The following is a 17,025-nucleotide window of genomic DNA, read 5'->3' on the forward strand; positions in this document are numbered from 1 at the left end:
GAGGAATAGAATCCTGCCCATGCGCAGGTCCAACTCGGCATGCTTCCGGGCATGCTTCCGGGCATGGAGATGATCCCCCGAGACGCTCTTGGCCCACTTGGCACTGTTAGCCAGTCTACCGACATCGACATAGTTAGACATAGTTAGGCGCCGTCTTAACTACAATCTAGCGACCCCTCCCGGCCGGTGGGCAGAAGCTTAGGGGCGAGGGGGCGCTGTGGCTTAGTCCTGAACAGCAACCGCACTGGCAGCCGGGCACCCTGGCAGTCAGATCTGGCCACAGTCCCTGATTGACGTGGCTGGCGAACGAGCATGACGTCGCCTTCCCCAGGCTGCGACGATTCCAACAGCCACCAGCCCGCGCAATTACCGTCCGTCCGCTTCGCAGACATCCATTTCATCGTTCTTTCATCTCTATGCCTGTCACTTCCTACAACAGTCTGAAGCCTGGCTACCTCGTCTCAATTGTCCTCAAGGCAGATCAGCGCACCGGGAAACAAGTTCAAGGCACCGTCGCCCAACTGCTGACTCGTCACAATCACCCTCGAGGAATCAAAGTCAAACTCAGCGACGGGAGAGTTGGGAGAGTTCAGCAGATCCTGCCGCAATCCTCGAGCCAGCTACACACCTCTCCCTCAAAAACCATGAGTTCCAACAACCCATGGGCGGATGCGCCCTCGCAAGGCAGCCCACACAATGCCGGGCAACAGTCGCAGCAAAGCCAGGGTCAACGATTCTATTCAAACTACAACCAGAACCCCACCGACCAGCCACAGCAGCAACAGTATCACCAGGGCGGCTACAGCGCACCTCAAGGCCCTCCACCATCGCAGGGAATCCGACGATCCAACACGGACCAGCTCCTAGCGCAGGAGGGCGACCGAGCCGCGCAGGTCGAGCACATGCAGCAGTACGAGGCCAACGCTCCACAGAGCGAAGACGATAGACACCAGGCCGAGCTGCAGAAGCAGTTCCCCACCATCGACTCCAGTTTGATCGCCGCCATCTACAATGAGAGGAAACCTGACATGGCTGAGATCAGGGAGTTGCTGCAGGAGCTGGGTTCGAGTTAGAAATCCCGCCTGTACATAACGCAACAGGTTGTTATTGTTAGCAGCAGCGAACGAGAAAATGCATTCGTTGAGCAGTGGGAGTGGGAGTGGGAGTGGGAGCGTTTAGTTATGATGACACTTGTTTGATGAGTACAAGCATATATAAATTATGCCTTTTTACCTGTGCCAAAACGTGTCATGAGTTGCTGTTGTCCTTTTCCCTTCAAAACAGCATGAACTTGACCAACCAAGATATGATGATTCCCTCCGTCCCCAATCGCCGAAAATGCAGCCAAATAATCGTACAAAAGTATTCAACCACATCATTTCATCATAAAACGGGCCCGCCTGTGAGTCCTTTCGGGCTTTCTTTCACCTCGAAACCCGCAAACCATCATGAGATTCGTTGCTTCTTGAAAACTTTCCCACCACCTTGAAACTTCCCAGCCTCGCGTTGTCGTTTCCACTCGAGTTCTTCCTTCATGATCCTTTCCGCTTCGCTCATGGGTCGCTGTGTGGTTGTCGAAGGCGCCTTCTTCGTCCCTGACAGAGCATTTTTCTTGGATGTTGTTGCGAACACGTTCTTTGGTTTGCTTGACGTTGATGAGGAGAGTCCGAAGGATAAGGCAGCTGTTGTAGGTGGTTTGTGGTTAATGGGGTTTGAAGTTGTCGTCGTCGTCGTTTGTGATCCCGACTCTGCTGCTTTCTCCCAATCCGGTGACGAGTCGCCTCCCTCGGTAAGCGGCGGACTAAGAGGCTTCTCGACCACGTCGTGAGGTTTTTTTGCGCCGAAGTTCAGAACGATCTTCTCGCCGTCTTTTCGTTTTATGCCTTCGCTGGACGATGTTGGCAAGCCGACATCCAATTCCTCTTCGTTTTCATCTATACCCGCATCCGCCATATCTCGTTTTGCACGTCGTATCTGCTCGCGGATCATTTTCTGTTCCAACTCCTCATCACCGCGATCTTGTCGTTCCTTTTTTCGTAGCGCTTCCTGCCTCCGCAGGGCTTCCGGACTGTTGTCGATCCAGGATATCATCAGTCCACTCGCACCTGCCCGGCCTTCATTCTTTTCATCTTCATCCACCCGAACCATGCCCTCTCGCCCCAGATATTTAGCGAACTCAGTCAGGCTCGACCATTTGGTCGCATTCATGTGGATATGTTCTTTGTTCGAGATGTATTCCTGGTAGAAGTGGTTCACATTGACCTTCTTCTCTCCGTGGCCCGTCCGCAGCAGTTGGATGAAGTCTTTGAGAAATTGGTTGGAGAAGTCGTTGATCGCCTTGCGAGGGTCTTCACCGATTAATTGCATCTGGCGCACGTGAGATTCCGAAGCGACGTGACATTTGAAGCCATTCTCATCGCGCATTTGTCTGGAGCAGGCCTGGCAGTACCATCGCAACCGCTGAAGTCCTTTCGACTTCATCTGGTTGGCGATGTACTTGGTAGATCCTACTTCGGCTCGAGGCATCGTGGATGTCGTATCAGTAATTGGACCGAGAGAGTTTCAGAGTTCCTAGTAAAATTCTAGGTTGAGTATCTCGGGCACAGTGTCGTAGAACTGTCCGGCTCGTTAGTGTGTCTGTGCTGGATGTTGCTTTGTACGATGCATGCGGGCGATCAAGGTTGATATGAGCGCTCGCGGCTGCTAACTAGAGTGTGGCAAATGCCAAGACCTGCTAAACCCCTGGGGGCTAGTGGGATTGTGGCTTGGCCAAGCTAATTTGGAAACCCATTTAAAAGCGGCGTCGCTAGTCTGCCTCTTCCCTCCTGGAGGACAAAACGACCTTTGGGGCCTCGAACTCATGCTTGAGTTCCTTAGGTATGCTTTAGCAAGTCCAGATAAATGCATGTAAGTGCTCATGATAATAAATAAGTACAATTCCGAGCAGACACGGAATATGTACGCAGTAGGATAGAGCTGTTGTCAGACTTATAATCACGTGGCTTCAATGGCATACATAGGTATTTCGGCGATTGTTACTAGCTGACGCATTCGGTTCCATCATTACTTGTAAGCCCAGTCGTGCACTCGCATTTATTAAGATTGAATATTCGTTTCCATTACGGAATGCTTTGCTCTGTCTCAGCAATTAGGCGAAAGCCCGCCCCGCCCCCGCCATGCCTACGCTTAAATATAACGCCGTCAGTGGATACCGGTCTAATATCAACTTTGAGTCTGCAGAGCTTCTTGGAACCTTCACACCGCGAGGAAAATGTCCAGTCTGGTAGGAATCTTCGGTCAAGGGCATAACGCCTACTTTTCCAATGGACCTATTACGCGCCTCTCGTTCATGAGGCTGAATCACGAACTCCTAGACCAAGCTTCCTCTCATCCTGCCACAAAATATCTGACCTTTGAAGAATTAAACCCTTTGCGTACCTCAGAGGGCAGGCTCGCCTTCAGCAGCTATGGCGACATTGCAGACGCGATTGGTCGCCCTTACGTCGAAGACGAGAAGACTCAAGTAGCAGAATTTGATCCGGATGGGTTTCATCCGACACTCGTCTTCCTTGGGCTGGACCTCGAAGAGAAACCCACGTCAGCAAGCAGGAATCTGCAATTTGGTCAGTACAGTGGTGTGCCTTACTTCGCCTTGGATGTGACCTCGAATCGTTACACGGCATTCAAAGAGTCACAGAGGGTGAGCGGCCTCGAGTACAAGCCAGCCAGGATCGACCTCACTTTAGACCACGCACAGTCAGCTATATACAGCCATGCGCGCTCCCTGATTGATTGGAACAATCGAAACCGTTTCTGCTCCAGTTGCGGAGGCAAGACTCTCTCAACCCATGGAGGAGCCAAAGTTGTCTGTCCGCCTGCTGACAGAGGGGTCCTCCGCCAACGAGCCTGCCCAACCCGGATTGGACTGCACAATCAGGCCTTTCCACGGACAGATCCCACGGCCGTGATTGCAGCTATATCTGCAGATGCGAAACGCGTCCTACTCGGGCGAGGGAAGCGCTGGCCTGCTAATTATTTCTCATGTCTGTCTGGCTTCATCGAACCAGGGGAAAGCATTGAGACCGCTTCACGGAGAGAGGCCTATGAGGAGACCGGTATCCGCATTGACAGGGTACAGATTCATTCCAGTCAGCCCTGGCCATACCCGTCAACAATGCTAATTGGCGTGATTGGTCAATGCGGCGAGGGGGGCGAAGATATTACTTACCCGGAAACAGAGTTAGAAGAGGCCAAGTGGTTTGAGCTGGCAGAGGTTGAAAATGCACTTAATCATGGTGCAAACCCTATGTGGGACCCGCCTCTCAAGGGTTATAACGGTCCAAGGTTGCCTCCGAATCAGCTAATGGCGCATCAGGTCCTCAGGGGAGTACTGAGATTGTTTCATAAATGAGATGATTAGCAATAGAGAAGGACAGGCTGGTCTCGTTGCCATCTAGGCCGAAAGATGATTCGAAATTCTCAAGATTCGATGACGTGTTTTCATTAGTGCTCGGAGTAGCCCAGAGATGCCTGTGAGCCGATTCACTCTCTGAGGTCGGCGGACCTTAAGCCTCAGGTGCTGTCCTATCTAGCCAAGTCAGTCTGTCCTGATGCAGGACAGCTAAAGCTTGGCGTGCTTACTTCAGCTTGACGTCCATGCCGGAAGCGATTGTCGAAGCACTTTCCAGACCATGAGCTATATATATGGAAAAGTTTAAACGCCTGACGGCATCGATACGAAGTTCCAGCGGGTTCGCTGCCTCCCCTTGAGGGCCCTTGGCACTCCTGTGTAACCTGCCTACCTTGGTAGGTATTCTCGTGTTTGTAAGTCTCGGCGTGGTGGAAATCACGCAAAACGAGTGAAGCTGTTTCGTCGGGACCTTTCTTGATCTTGGCGACGTCGTGATCGAGCCTGCTGCCTGACCAGCTTCAGCCGCAGCATACACAGGAGAAGCAACCCATCGATCAGATATCGAAATCTCAATACTTTTCATGGATCAAAGGTCGATCCAGGCAGTGTGCCCACATCTATCTATTTCGCCAACGAAGATCTAGCTTGAGGCTTATATCTTTACCTGGAGGCTTTGAACAACAAACACGAGAATACGCCTGGTTGGCTCAGCCTTTCAGACTCGACACAACTGCAGACGGCCGGCAAGTGTGCCCAATGCTAGGCTCTTTTCTTTGCCGGAAGACTTGTACTGATGTGCTCTTGCGCAACGGCCAGCGCTCCTGCAGACGGTCGAACCACTTGGAGAAATATGAATGACCTAGTGCTGGTATGACCAGAAACTGTGCAAGAATAACAGGCTGACTATGGACTATCAAGAGTGAAGCAATAAACGATGCTGCTAGGCGCAAGAATGAGACTATTGTGCGAATCAAACAGGCACTCAAAGATAGGCGGCTGGTGATAATAGTTGGGGCGGGGGTCACCCTCAGTGCTACCACCGACGATAATGGCAGACCTCCTTCGCGAATCACATGGCAGGGCCTGATCCGTAACGGCTTGGACTACCTTGTCACCGAAAATTATGTGGAGGCCTCCAACCGCAGGACCCGGCGAGCGTATGAGGCGCTGGAGGATGGCGATACTGACAGCTTACTGGATGCGGCCGGTATTCTTCGCGATCAACTAACACGAATGGGTCAGTTCCCTACTTGGTTGGGTTCGATATTCGACAGCCTTTACCAGGAAGTGAGGCAACCTGCCATCCTCGACGTGTTGCACACCTTACACCAGGAAGGCGCAACTCTCTTAACTACCAACTATGACGACTTACTTGAGCGACACTGTGAGCTACGCCGTATCGGCCGATCGAATCAAGATGATGTTCTAAGATTCAAGCGCGGAGACATCGACGGAGTTTTCCATATACATGGAAGCTACCATGACCCTGGCGAAGTGGTTCTGGATACCACGGACTATTACCAAGTCAGGCAGTCGAATGAAGTCCAGAGCATTTTGAAGAATTTCCTGGAGTTCAAGACTATACTGTTTGTGGGATGTGGGTCCGGATTGGAGGACCCCAACTTCGACGTGCTGTTGCAGTGGGTGAGTGCACAGCAGGAGAATATTCCCAATAGGCACTGCCTACTTGTTCGAGACGGTGATATTCTTAACTATAGGCCACTGGTTCGAATCAAATACGGACCAGACTATGGAGACCTAGTTCCCTTTCTCAATCAGCTCAGTTCAACGCCAGCGGGATTGCCTAGACCTAGACCTGATTCCGCTATTCAAGCAAATGAACGCGACGAGACTGGGTTCACTGTACTGGATCGTGCTGCATTGAAAGGCAACGTCGAGGAGATTCAGGCCCAATGGGACCTGGGGGCCGACCTCGATGCTATCGAACCTGGAAGGGGATATACTCCACTCATTGAGAGCATTTATCAAGACAAGTTCGACGCATTCAAGGCCCTGATTGCATTTGGTGCAGACGTGAACAAGCCCAACAGAGATCAACACTCTCCACTGCATTTTTGTTTGAACTGGAGGAAGGATTTCAGGTTTGGATTCACGCTTCTCAACGAAATTGCCATCGAGGTGGATGGGACAGACAAGAACGGCCGCACCCCACTAATGCTCGCGGCTCTAACTAACTCCCCACCTTTCGCGGACCTGATACTCAATCGAGGAGCTAACGTTAATGGTAGAGACAAAAATGGCATGACGGCGATGCATTTTGCAGCAATGGCCCGGTCCACAAAAGTCATGGACCGACTTCTTGAAAGCGAAGCAGATATGAACTCCCCAAATAATATGGGTCTGACGCCCCTAAGGGTCGCGCTTAATTCTCACGCCGACGAGAGCCTGCATTGGTTACTACAACACGGCGCGGATGTCGGAGCTAGTTTCAATGCTGAAGATGAGAGTGGTATGACAGCAATGCATTTTGCAGCAAAGGCCGGGTCTACAGAGCTTATGGGCCGCCTACTCGAAGACGGAGCGGATATTAACTCTAAAAACAATGTTGGCCAGACACCACTAATGCTCGCGCTCGATGCTTCTGACAGCAGAAGTATAAACTGGTTGCTAGAGAATGGAGCGGAAGTAAACGCCGGACGAAAACAACTGAACACGGCTGCAGGTTGCGAGGACTATGAATAAGCAAGACTATGTTCTACAGCTGGAAAACTATGATGGTCGGTCGCTTCCAGCTTAACCGCACCCGAGGCAGATCCACAACATGGGGAGTTTGTATTATAATTCTACAGCGAATGCATTATTGTTGCAATGTCATTAAGTACCCAACCCTAAGATATGCTCATTACTGTCGCTGTTCCATTTTCATTCCATGTGGCCCATAAAACACCACCGTTTGTTACACATTTATAAAGAATCGATGAAATCCGTATCCCACCTGACATCGTCACATTCCTCGAAGGCACGATCATCAAGGCTTGCTGAGCTGTTCTTTGCGATAAAACTGCCATATATGTCAGCAAAGGAGGATTCCAAACAGCTAGTTATGAGGGCGATGTAACTTACCATGAAATAACCGACACAAATGCTCAAATTGGCAATCAGGCCGACCCAGAACCACGCCTGGAAGATACTTCCAAAGCCGGCGCTAATGTCGGGACTGATGGGGCCCGGTCCGATATTGTTTGGTGCACAAGCTCTGGCAACGATCGTGGCCACAGAGCCGAGCACCTGTGCCATGATCAGGGTGAATGCAACGTGCACGCGAGTCAGAGTCGCAAGGAGAATCATGCCCAGCCCAACGCCCTGAAGCGCGTCCAATGTGCCGAGCCACAGCCAAAGAGCACGCGAGAGAAGCGCTCCAGTGGTGTAGCCGCCAGCCCAGGGGAGATAGAGGCCGATATTGCTAGTGGCCCACCAGATCTGAGCCCAGCGTGGTGCGCCGAGGCCAATCGCGAAGAGAGGGAGGATCCAGCTGTGCGATTTCGACAGCATGCCCAGGATCCAGAGAATGCCCGCCCAGAAGCCGATGAAGAAGACTGCAACGAGCACCACCACCTGCCATGTTGAGGTATGGGGACTGCTCCATAGAAATGACCAGTTGCGGCCGTAGGGAGCGGAGAGGAAGAAGTTCTGGATTAGGACGGTGGCGAAGAACCAGAGGACAATCTTGCGTCGGGAAAGACTTTTATAGAAGCTAGGCATCTTGCCGGGTGCCTGGCGATAGTACGTAGGCAGACCGAACCACATAAGTAGACCGACGGCCCACAGGAGGCCTGCAATTGGGAGTGTGATGGCGGTAATCTTCCAGGAATTGGTGATAGGATCGGAGGATTTCAGCAAGCCATCGTTGTGGCTCTTGTTGAGGTACGAGCCCCAGTACCACAGCGCCACAACGTAGATCTGCTGAGTGCCCTGAATGACACAGGCACGGAACACCCAAGCTTTGACCTGCGCACCTCCCTCATCGCCAAAGTTCAGAGCAAAGAAAATCGAGCCTGATGACGAAGCCACGGCGTAGAATGCAGTTCCCACGTTTTGAACCCAGCCTCTTTCGCTGACCGTCGAGGCGTAGTGCGCCAATCCGATGAGGACGAACGCGAGGCCATAGAAGAAGAATGGCAGTGACAGGCAAAGAACGGAGCTGAACCGTCGAAAGAGAATCCACCAGCAGATCGAGGTGGCGAGGTAGATGGACGCGATCACGTACAGCTTCGATGCTGTTTGACCTACTTCTCCAGTCAACAGGGTGATTTGGTATGAGTTGGCTGCGATGATCTGGCCAAATGCCATGAAGAAAGCATATACCGGCCAATCTCCAATCCGGATTTGCATCCAATTCCTCACACCTGAGGGTGGTACGTAGTCCTTGCCAAGCAAAAACTCATCCGCGAGGTTGTTCGAGTCATGTTCTTGACCTTCACTATCATGCTCACTTTGTCCTCCATAGATAGAGGGTGCAGCGGATGTGAACCGTGACTCCTGGGCGCTTGGTGTATGTTGATGCCGACCCAGCTTCGCGTCGCGAAAGCTGGTAAACCATGTCTTCTCGGACTTGACAAGGAACTCCTCAATGCAGGTAGTAGACTCTGAATTATTGCCGTTGAGACTTTCGAGTTTCTTTTCGAATGCTCTCGAAAATTCGCCGTTGCTATCGGTGAAGAAAGGATCGACCTTTTGCAGCTTGAAGTCGGTCTTCTCACCCACAATCGAACTGATGGAAAGCATCGATGGAGAGGCGGATATCCGATTGTTTCCTTCTGCTAGTGCCCGAGGGGGGGCAAGGAGGCCGGTCTCTGGCTCAGGATGAGGCGTGCCTGGAATCGAAGGACTGCCATAAGGGCTGGGTCTTTGCTTAGGGTATTGGGCCAATTCCAGTCCGGGCGTTCTAGAGAAACCAAAAGTTCTGTCCCAGGGAGGTGTGATTGGTCCGTCACCGTTGGCCGGAACACGTTCGTAACGGCCACGGGTCTGCGTTGGCATGGTAATGTGGTCATCTTCATCATCGTCCTCGAAATTACTGTCTTCTTGATCAGAAGCGTGATCTGTCCCTTCACCATACCTCATTACAGCGGTGCCGAGTCCAGTATCATCGCCTTCCACATCGGGCACTGGAGGAAGTATTGTTGGAGTACTGGATTCTTCGCCCTCGTGATGATCATGGACAGTGATATGGCCAGGCCCTCGTCGAGAGCCGAGTGAAGCGGACCGTGAAAGACCAGTTGCTGTATTGGAAGAGTTATCATGGCTTTGCTCACGATTGTGGCCAATATGCTTCAAACGCGCAGCAAGAGAAGACAGTGCGGCATGGGTCGCAGCTTTGGATTGACCAAATACAGGAGTCTGCCATCCCGATGGAGTGGCAGCACCGGACATAGCTGGGGTCGTCCGACCAGAAATTGGTCGCATCATTTCTCCTGTCGCGAGATGCCTTTTTGACGCTTCGACCTTGTCGTGGATCTTGACTGCTGTGGATTGCAGGATCTCGAGGTCTTCAACCCAACTTGCAACAGGAAATCTCTGTAAGCTGCTGCGCGCCCTCATCAGGGCTCGAACATCAGACTTAGAACTCAGAGCCTCTTCAATGGCCTGCTTGAATTGGTGGATGAGGTGCACGGTGGAGACACTCTCAACAGTGTACCACCAGCCAGGCATTTGACCCAAACCACCAACCCTGGCACCGACTCCAAGAGCTCCTTTGCGACCAAATTCGACAGCGACAAGACCAAATGGTTCGTCTCTGGAGGGTATCAGGGCAAATTCTGCACCAGAGAAGATGAAGGGTGGCAGGGCTGTGAATACGGGTTTGGAGAATACTCTTCCTGGATATAGCTTCATCATCTTGTCCAACTTCATGGCTGCGAACTTGCCATATAGATCGATGACTGGTCCTATGGTAATCAGTTGCACATTTGGATTGGCTTCGAGGACCGATGGGAAGACGTCCGCAATCAAATCAATACCCTTTTGCATCGACCAGCGGCCGACAAAGACAAAGAGTTCTGCTCGGGGATTTTGCTCAAGTCCAGCCCATTCTTGTGCCTGTCTCTTCAGTTCAGGGCGTGCCGCTTCGAACACAGGATCGATCCGAATATCCTCTTGCTTTGGAAGCTTCTTATCCCATTCACCTGTGTCAGAAGGGTCTGGGTTGGGCAACTTGCCAACCTTCTTGAGGCCCCAAAAGATCGGGTATCGAGCATAAGATCGCTTGCCATATTTCTTTGAGACGCCAACTGCTCCAAACCCTTGTTGATGAACCCTGAGGTATGAAGCACCAGCATGCAAAAGATTGAACACTTCGCCGAACTGAACGTAGCGTTGTACGAGCTCGGAAGAAAGATTGAAAACAGAGCACACTTCTTCTCGTTCACGCTTGGTTCTCATGGGCCATAGACCTTGGAATTCAGCATTGTGAAGCGACAGACATGCAGGAATTGTCCTTGGAAGAAGATATAATGGTGCAACTGAGCCATGGTAATCGTTGATGTGGTAGAGATCCACCGGGAACCTGTTGATGGCCTGAGATATGCACTGATTCCAGGCAGAGTAGTAGATTGCAGACGAGAGATCGTCCATTCTGGGTGGATATGGCTCGCTTTTGGTTTGCTGTCGGAACACAGGGGCATCCAGCAAGACGTAAGTGATGTTTCGCAGGACGTGGTATTGGACTTGCACCTCGTATGGCTTTCCCAGGATCGTCACGGTCATTGGTTCCGCTGTTTGATCTTCAGGATAATCAACACCACCAACGCAAGGTACAACCCAAATGAGATCTTGGTGTCCGAGATTCTTCCCCATCAACTGAGCCATGACACCCAGACCGCCAATTTTGATCTTGATTTGCCAGTCTTCTATATCATACTCCATTGTAGCGATGATCACTGTCCGCCGTCTTTCTTGGTTGATCACGGTGTCTGTCGGCTGTAGAAACTTCTCTTTGCGGGTGAATTTGCCCACGATACCAGGACCGGTTTCTTCATCGGCGAGTTTCTTGAAATGCTTTTTGAATATGGCCGGGATCAAGCTGGCCTTCTCTGAAATACCAATTTCGTTAAACTTGACACTGTAGAATGACTGCATGAAGGCCCAGACAGCCACTGCGGCCATGAAAACTGGTACGATCCATAAGAGGATATACAGAATCATCTGGTTGTACATGTTTCCAGAAGGTTGGAGAGCGAACCGCATAGTACCATCATTGATAACAATACGCCAGCCCAAATGAGGCTTTGGTGGTGGTTGGGTGATGTTGAGAACGACTGATGAGAGTGAAGATGGTGGCAGTCTATCAAGAACTGAATCTCCATCTGCGTCGCCCAGGACGTAGGTCTGATCGGGTTGACCATCGGGATTGATACCCCATACATTGACTTGTGCTAGAGTACCCGAGAGACTCCATTCTGTCATGAAATGATGCTCCCATGTTGAGTTGTCCGTCAGCTTCATTTCGTTGTCAAGGCCCGCGTCAAAACCATATTGATTGTAAGGCCCATTAAGGAACAAGTGAGGGAATCGCCTAGGAGTATGAGAGTCCAGGTCGGCCTGTTGAATGTGGTCGCTACTACCAGCAAAACGACTGAAATACTCGACTCGTACGTGGGTACCTTTCCAATTCTGCAGATTTGTCCCAGACCAAGGTTGTTCTTCGATCTGAGTCTCACCACCTTCATATGGTAGCCAATTCGAGAATGAAGAACCCCAATTGGTCGAATATCGCCACTGGTCGGCACCAGCAGCAGAGTGGGAGAGGATCAACGAGCCGTTATCATTCTTGCTGAAAAGAGTGGACGAGTAATTCGCGCTTCTGGTGAAGACTATGGGGTTGTCAAGTTGACCAATCCTGAAGAGGAACTTGTCCACGGCATTGGTATACTGCTCACCTCCCTCAGTAGTGGCATTTCGTACAGTAATTGCATGGATTCCATTGGCAACTCCATTCAATCGCGCAGACCACGACCATGTCGAGGAAATGGCACCCACGTAATCCAGAGTTTCAGGAGTACTCATAACGGTGCAATTGACGCTGGCAGCGTCAATTGTAGGACTGAGTCCAGTTTCAGTGGTTGAATTGAGCATGATGCTGTTGGTGACACTTTCGCAATTCATCTCCACAGAGAACTGTAATTCGACTGCGACAGATTCGGTGCCATTGGGAGCAACGGTGGAATGTATACGGGCGTCATGGCCAGGGCTAAATTTGGTGATCATAGGTTTGGGGCCAACCCATTGGCTGATGGGTACATATGCACGATAGTCGTATGCTTCCATGCTCAATTTTGCTAGGCAGCCATTTGGCTGATCACTCCCGTTAATGCCCAGCGAATGAACACTCTCGATCAAAGTGTGCTCATCGTAAGGATGGAAAAGATTCTTCACAGTAGTACCAGCATCGTAGGGAGCAATCAAACTTGTCGTGTTCAGAGCTGTATCATTGTTGCTGCAGTCAAATTCCCAAGTTCTCGAATCATTGGTATTCGAGTACAACAGCCATACGGGAAGATTCCCGGCCCCTGCTCCGCTCAGATCTTGGTGCTCCGGGAAGATTGATCGAAGGACTGACCACATTCCAGTTTCCGTGGTCACTTTATTGGAACCGGGATATTGGACTTGCTGAGTCTGATTCGACAACTGCTGCAAAAAGAAACCATCTTGAAGCACTGGGAATTGATCGCGGAGCTGGTTCATGTGATGGATGATGTTGCGAACGGGGTGCGATGGGTCTCTGTGATCAAAAGACACAGAATCATCGTGGCATCCATTAAGGGCAGCATCCAAGGGCATTCTGTAATACTGTGTAGAGCTAAGACTGTAACATCCATGCGTCTGCCAAGCTGTTGCCGAAGACATCGCTTGCCGACCAAAGATGTAGTTGGATGCAGTGTTATCGAGGACGTAGAAAGCCTGTTCCTCGCCCCACAAAAGGAGTGGCGCGCCGGGAAGTTCGATAGTGGTCACGAAATGTCCCAGCAGCTGTCGCCGGACACCGTTGGTAATGGCAGGCCATCTGAACACATCCTGATTTGTTACTCCGAACATATGTCGAGGATCGAATTTGCCGGTGTTGGGGTTGACGAAATCATTGGTTAGCAAGAAATCATTCCACATATCCACCCAGTTGGGAGGTGCATCATAACCTGCTTCAAGATTTCCATCCATACCGAGAAATCGGGTGAGCGTTCGATAAACGGTATAATGGAATGCACCAGCATCAAGACCTCCATGTTCTGGGGCTCGAAGAAAGTATTTGTCGTCAGAATTGTTGGTCATGGTGACGGCGGCGGTCAAATTGTCCGGAAGCATGTCTGGTTGCCGGCCTCTGCCGATAAACAGACTGCCAAAGACGTTCCCACCTGTAATTTCTCCGGGCAGAAAGAAGTTCTCTTTGCCGTGACGTCGAGCACATTGACGCATTGCATCATTCATGAATCCCATAGCATCGACGGTGCTCTGCGTCGCCTTGTCATATCGGTAACCATCAATGTCGAGCTGGGCAATTAACATGCAATAAAAGTTTTCTAACTTGCGACGGACAGGCTCATGCCATTCACGTAGACGATCCTGGACGGAAGCGAACTTCGAAAGTTGACGGCGCCAATCCGGGAAGACACCGAAGGCTTCGGTGTCGCCGTACTGATCAAAGTCACTGTCATAGCAACCGACCATCTCCTTGGTTACTTCTTCGTCGACGGGATATCCTGTCTCGAGCCAAAATTTGGGGTATTCACAAGTCTTATTGTATTCGTTTCCAATGCTGAAATCGTAATATTGACGACCGGATTTCCACTGCACTTCATGTTCATCGAGGCGGAAAGGGGTGGTTGCGTTTAGGTAGCCGTCGAAACCAATCAAATCTCCAAGGGTCGCAAATGTATTGTCCAGAACAACATACATGTTTCTCGCATGTATTTCTTGGATGGCTGTTCTCCACATCTGAATGTTGCCAAAGTGTTGGTCGAGGATAGAAAGGTCTAGCGGTGAATACTGGTCATATCCCCAAGGACTATTGATGAACGGGGAACCAGCGATGTACAGGCCCTATAAACCTTAGTATAGTACGAACAGGTTGGTTCGAAGGTGTTACCTTTATGCCCATACCTTGCAAATAATCCAATGTGTCGACCAAACCTTGGAGATCACCACCATGACGCATCTGATTCGAATTGGTGTCATGTTCAAAGGTTGTACCATTAATGTTATCATTGGTAGGATCCCCATTCACGAATCTGTCGAGAAATAACGTGTACCAGGGGAATCTCCAGTTCTCTGGTGAAGGAGTATATGTGTGGCCCGTCCATTCTCCCCAGTAATCGAGTGGATCGGTTGCGGTTTTGTTCTCATTCAAGTTGTATTGCACATACGCTTCGTCATAACGGAATGCGCTTGAGATCGTGAAAAAGAGGGCGTAAAGAAAAAGCAAAAGAGCGGACATATTGTATAGGGCGAACGAGTGAAGGACAACGGGAACGGGAACGATTGTGCAAGTTTAGAGAGTAAGAGCGAGTGTACGCAACCATCCAAGGTGCTAGTATTTGCAGAGTATAGAGGGACAGAAAACAGTCTCGAGATGGAAAAAGAGAGCAAGAAGAGATAGCAAGTATTCGGACTGGTCGGGAGGTCGAGATCCCTGTTCTTGACCTCAAAGCAGATGCCTCGCTCTTTGGAGCCTGGACTATCCAGCATGGGTTGATGCAGGATCAGATTTCTGATCAAGGTTTTGGTGGGAAAGAACCTACGGAATCAGCCATAATCTTTTGGCTTCCATATCTGCGCAGGCGTATCACCCATCATAGCTGCCCATAAGTGGAGAGAGGTATGAGACATGATAAGCATCTGCGTCGCATACTGCGCCCTCTTTGGCCCATGGACTGTTATGCAAGAGTCCAAAGTAGGACCGGTACTCCCGTATCCATCAAAGGCTGAGGTTTCCAGGATGTGTATTGACCGGCCCACCGTTTTCTGGGCCTCAGAGGTGAGAAGGAGTGAATATGCGGCCAACTGGTGTGAGGTGGATTTACACCGGGATCTGGTACATGGGATAGGGTCACCAACAGTCCCCACTAGCGGAAAGAGAGGGCATTTAGCTACAAGAATGCTAAAACTTGCCTTCGGCGCCAGAGAAACCAAGCAGAGTACAACGAAAAGCCGGAGTCAGCCGCGGTGTTTCTGCTGCGATGCCCGACCATTTTTGCATCGCATACGGGTTCAACAAGATTTGCCTGGACGTTAGCCGGCCGAAGTTGGATTGCAGGGGCGGCAAGGCTGGCGTCAGTGGGAACAGCCAGGCGCCTCCCTTGAGTTGCGTGAACGGTAAATGTTGGTCCACAAGGACTGCGAGGGTCATATTGCCAGGGTGTGTGAAGAGGGATATGCTGCAACTCGACGCCCGTTTGCCTGACACAAACAAAAATGGGCAGGATGGCAATGAATGGCTGCATTGCACATGTTTCGATTACCGTCAAGCTGTACAATTAATTCCCGTGTCGCATTTGACCGTGTCAGTAGTACTGGAAGGACTGGAAGTACACTCGCCGAGTCCATTGACTTGGCAGCATAGGAAAACCTTAAACATGCATAACAAGGGGGTGTCTTACAAGATAATGCCTGTACCCGGTCAGTAGCTTCGTCATAGCGATCAAACAAAACACTGCTTTCTCAAAGCCGGTTTAAACTGGGCCTTGGGCCAGGACAAGATTTGCCGAACGACAGGGTTGATATCTCTAAGCAATTGCTTGTCCATCATGATGTGGATGGACGAACCTCTTAAGCCACTTGTTGTGGAGCAGGGATTGATTAGGAGATTCCGAGGTTTCAGTTTTGGGTAAACAATGACGAGTCATCCCTCCAGAATCAACACAATCGACAGGTTGTAAATGGCATGTCTAAGGAACACACGTCCGAATGCCAGGCGATATTACCCTCTGTCCGGAAGAAGGGGGTTGAAGGAGTTTCCAGGAACAAGAGGGATGCCAAGTTATGGGCAGGGAGGCAAGGCAGAGGCCGCTTGATCGACTCGGCAAGCAATCACAGTGCGTTTAGGCCGATGGTCCTGGAGGATGGGATGATGTTTCGCATGAGAGTTTGGAGGTTGGAACAAACGTGGTGGTGCCAAGGCGGCGCTGATCGCCAACCAAGTCTAACTTTTTTTTCGCTCGGCTTCGTGTTCCTAGTTCCACCGTTGGTGGCCATCGGCCAATCCACCCTTTTTGAACTGTACATACAGAGCACGGCTACTGCAAGTCTGCAAGAATCAACGCCTCTGCCGTTTCGGCTACCAGCTACCAGGGCTACCAGGGTTACCAGGGCTAAGAGAGCCAAGTCGCCAACCCTTGTCAAAAGTACCAGGGTTTATTCTCTCATCCATGTACGCCACCACCCAACCGTGCTCCTTTGGGTCAGACCCCGTCGTGCGACGATACTTCGAAATGGATTTTGAAAGTCAAACGTTGTGTTACACGTGTACGTTCCATCTCTCACACAGCCTGGCTGGTGTCTTTTAACCAGAGCGAGCTCAATCCGAACCGCCTCTCTTGTCGTACCTGACCCTCATAGGCGGGTGCCGTCGAAAGCATCCAGTCCGTACCCCCACCTATAAAAAA

The 17,025-nt window shown here is 50.8% G+C and overlaps 5 protein-coding genes across 5 annotated transcripts; 3 read left to right on the forward strand and 2 right to left on the reverse strand.

The window, feature by feature from the left end:
* Nucleotides 1-416: 416 nt before the first annotated feature.
* Nucleotides 417-1,073, forward strand: A1O9_02773 (uncharacterized protein; the record flags this gene model as incomplete). The annotated part of the gene is made up of 1 exon (XM_013408344.1): nt 417-1,073. One exon carries the CDS (start codon nt 417-419, stop codon nt 1,071-1,073), a length of 657 nt encoding a protein of 218 aa, XP_013263798.1.
* Nucleotides 1,074-1,446: 373 nt separating this feature from the next.
* A1O9_02774 (uncharacterized protein) lies at nt 1,447-2,526 on the reverse strand (the record flags this gene model as incomplete). The annotated part of the gene is made up of 1 exon (XM_013408345.1): nt 1,447-2,526. One exon carries the CDS (start codon nt 2,524-2,526, stop codon nt 1,447-1,449), a length of 1,080 nt encoding a protein of 359 aa, XP_013263799.1.
* Nucleotides 2,527-3,271: 745 nt separating this feature from the next.
* Nucleotides 3,272-4,411, forward strand: A1O9_02775 (uncharacterized protein; the record flags this gene model as incomplete). Its single annotated transcript, XM_013408346.1, has 1 exon — nt 3,272-4,411. The coding sequence occupies one exon, from the start codon at nt 3,272-3,274 to the stop codon at nt 4,409-4,411; it is 1,140 nt and encodes a 379-aa protein (XP_013263800.1).
* An 850-nt stretch (nt 4,412-5,261) lies between these two features.
* A1O9_02776 (uncharacterized protein) lies at nt 5,262-7,114 on the forward strand (the record flags this gene model as incomplete). The annotated part of the gene is made up of 2 exons (XM_013408347.1): nt 5,262-5,279; nt 5,330-7,114. 2 exons carry the CDS (start codon nt 5,262-5,264, stop codon nt 7,112-7,114), a joined length of 1,803 nt encoding a protein of 600 aa, XP_013263801.1.
* A 222-nt stretch (nt 7,115-7,336) lies between these two features.
* On the reverse strand, nt 7,337-14,858 carry A1O9_02777 (alpha-1,3-glucan synthase; the record flags this gene model as incomplete). Its single annotated transcript, XM_013408348.1, has 2 exons — nt 7,337-14,464; nt 14,511-14,858. The coding sequence occupies 2 exons, from the start codon at nt 14,856-14,858 to the stop codon at nt 7,337-7,339; spliced, it is 7,476 nt and encodes a 2,491-aa protein (XP_013263802.1).
* Nucleotides 14,859-17,025: the final 2,167 nt, after the last annotated feature.

Source organism: Exophiala aquamarina, assembly GCF_000709125.1.
Source record: "Exophiala aquamarina CBS 119918 chromosome Unknown aczIA-supercont1.2, whole genome shotgun sequence".
In the NCBI taxonomy this organism is placed as follows: domain Eukaryota; kingdom Fungi; phylum Ascomycota; class Eurotiomycetes; order Chaetothyriales; family Herpotrichiellaceae; genus Exophiala; species Exophiala aquamarina.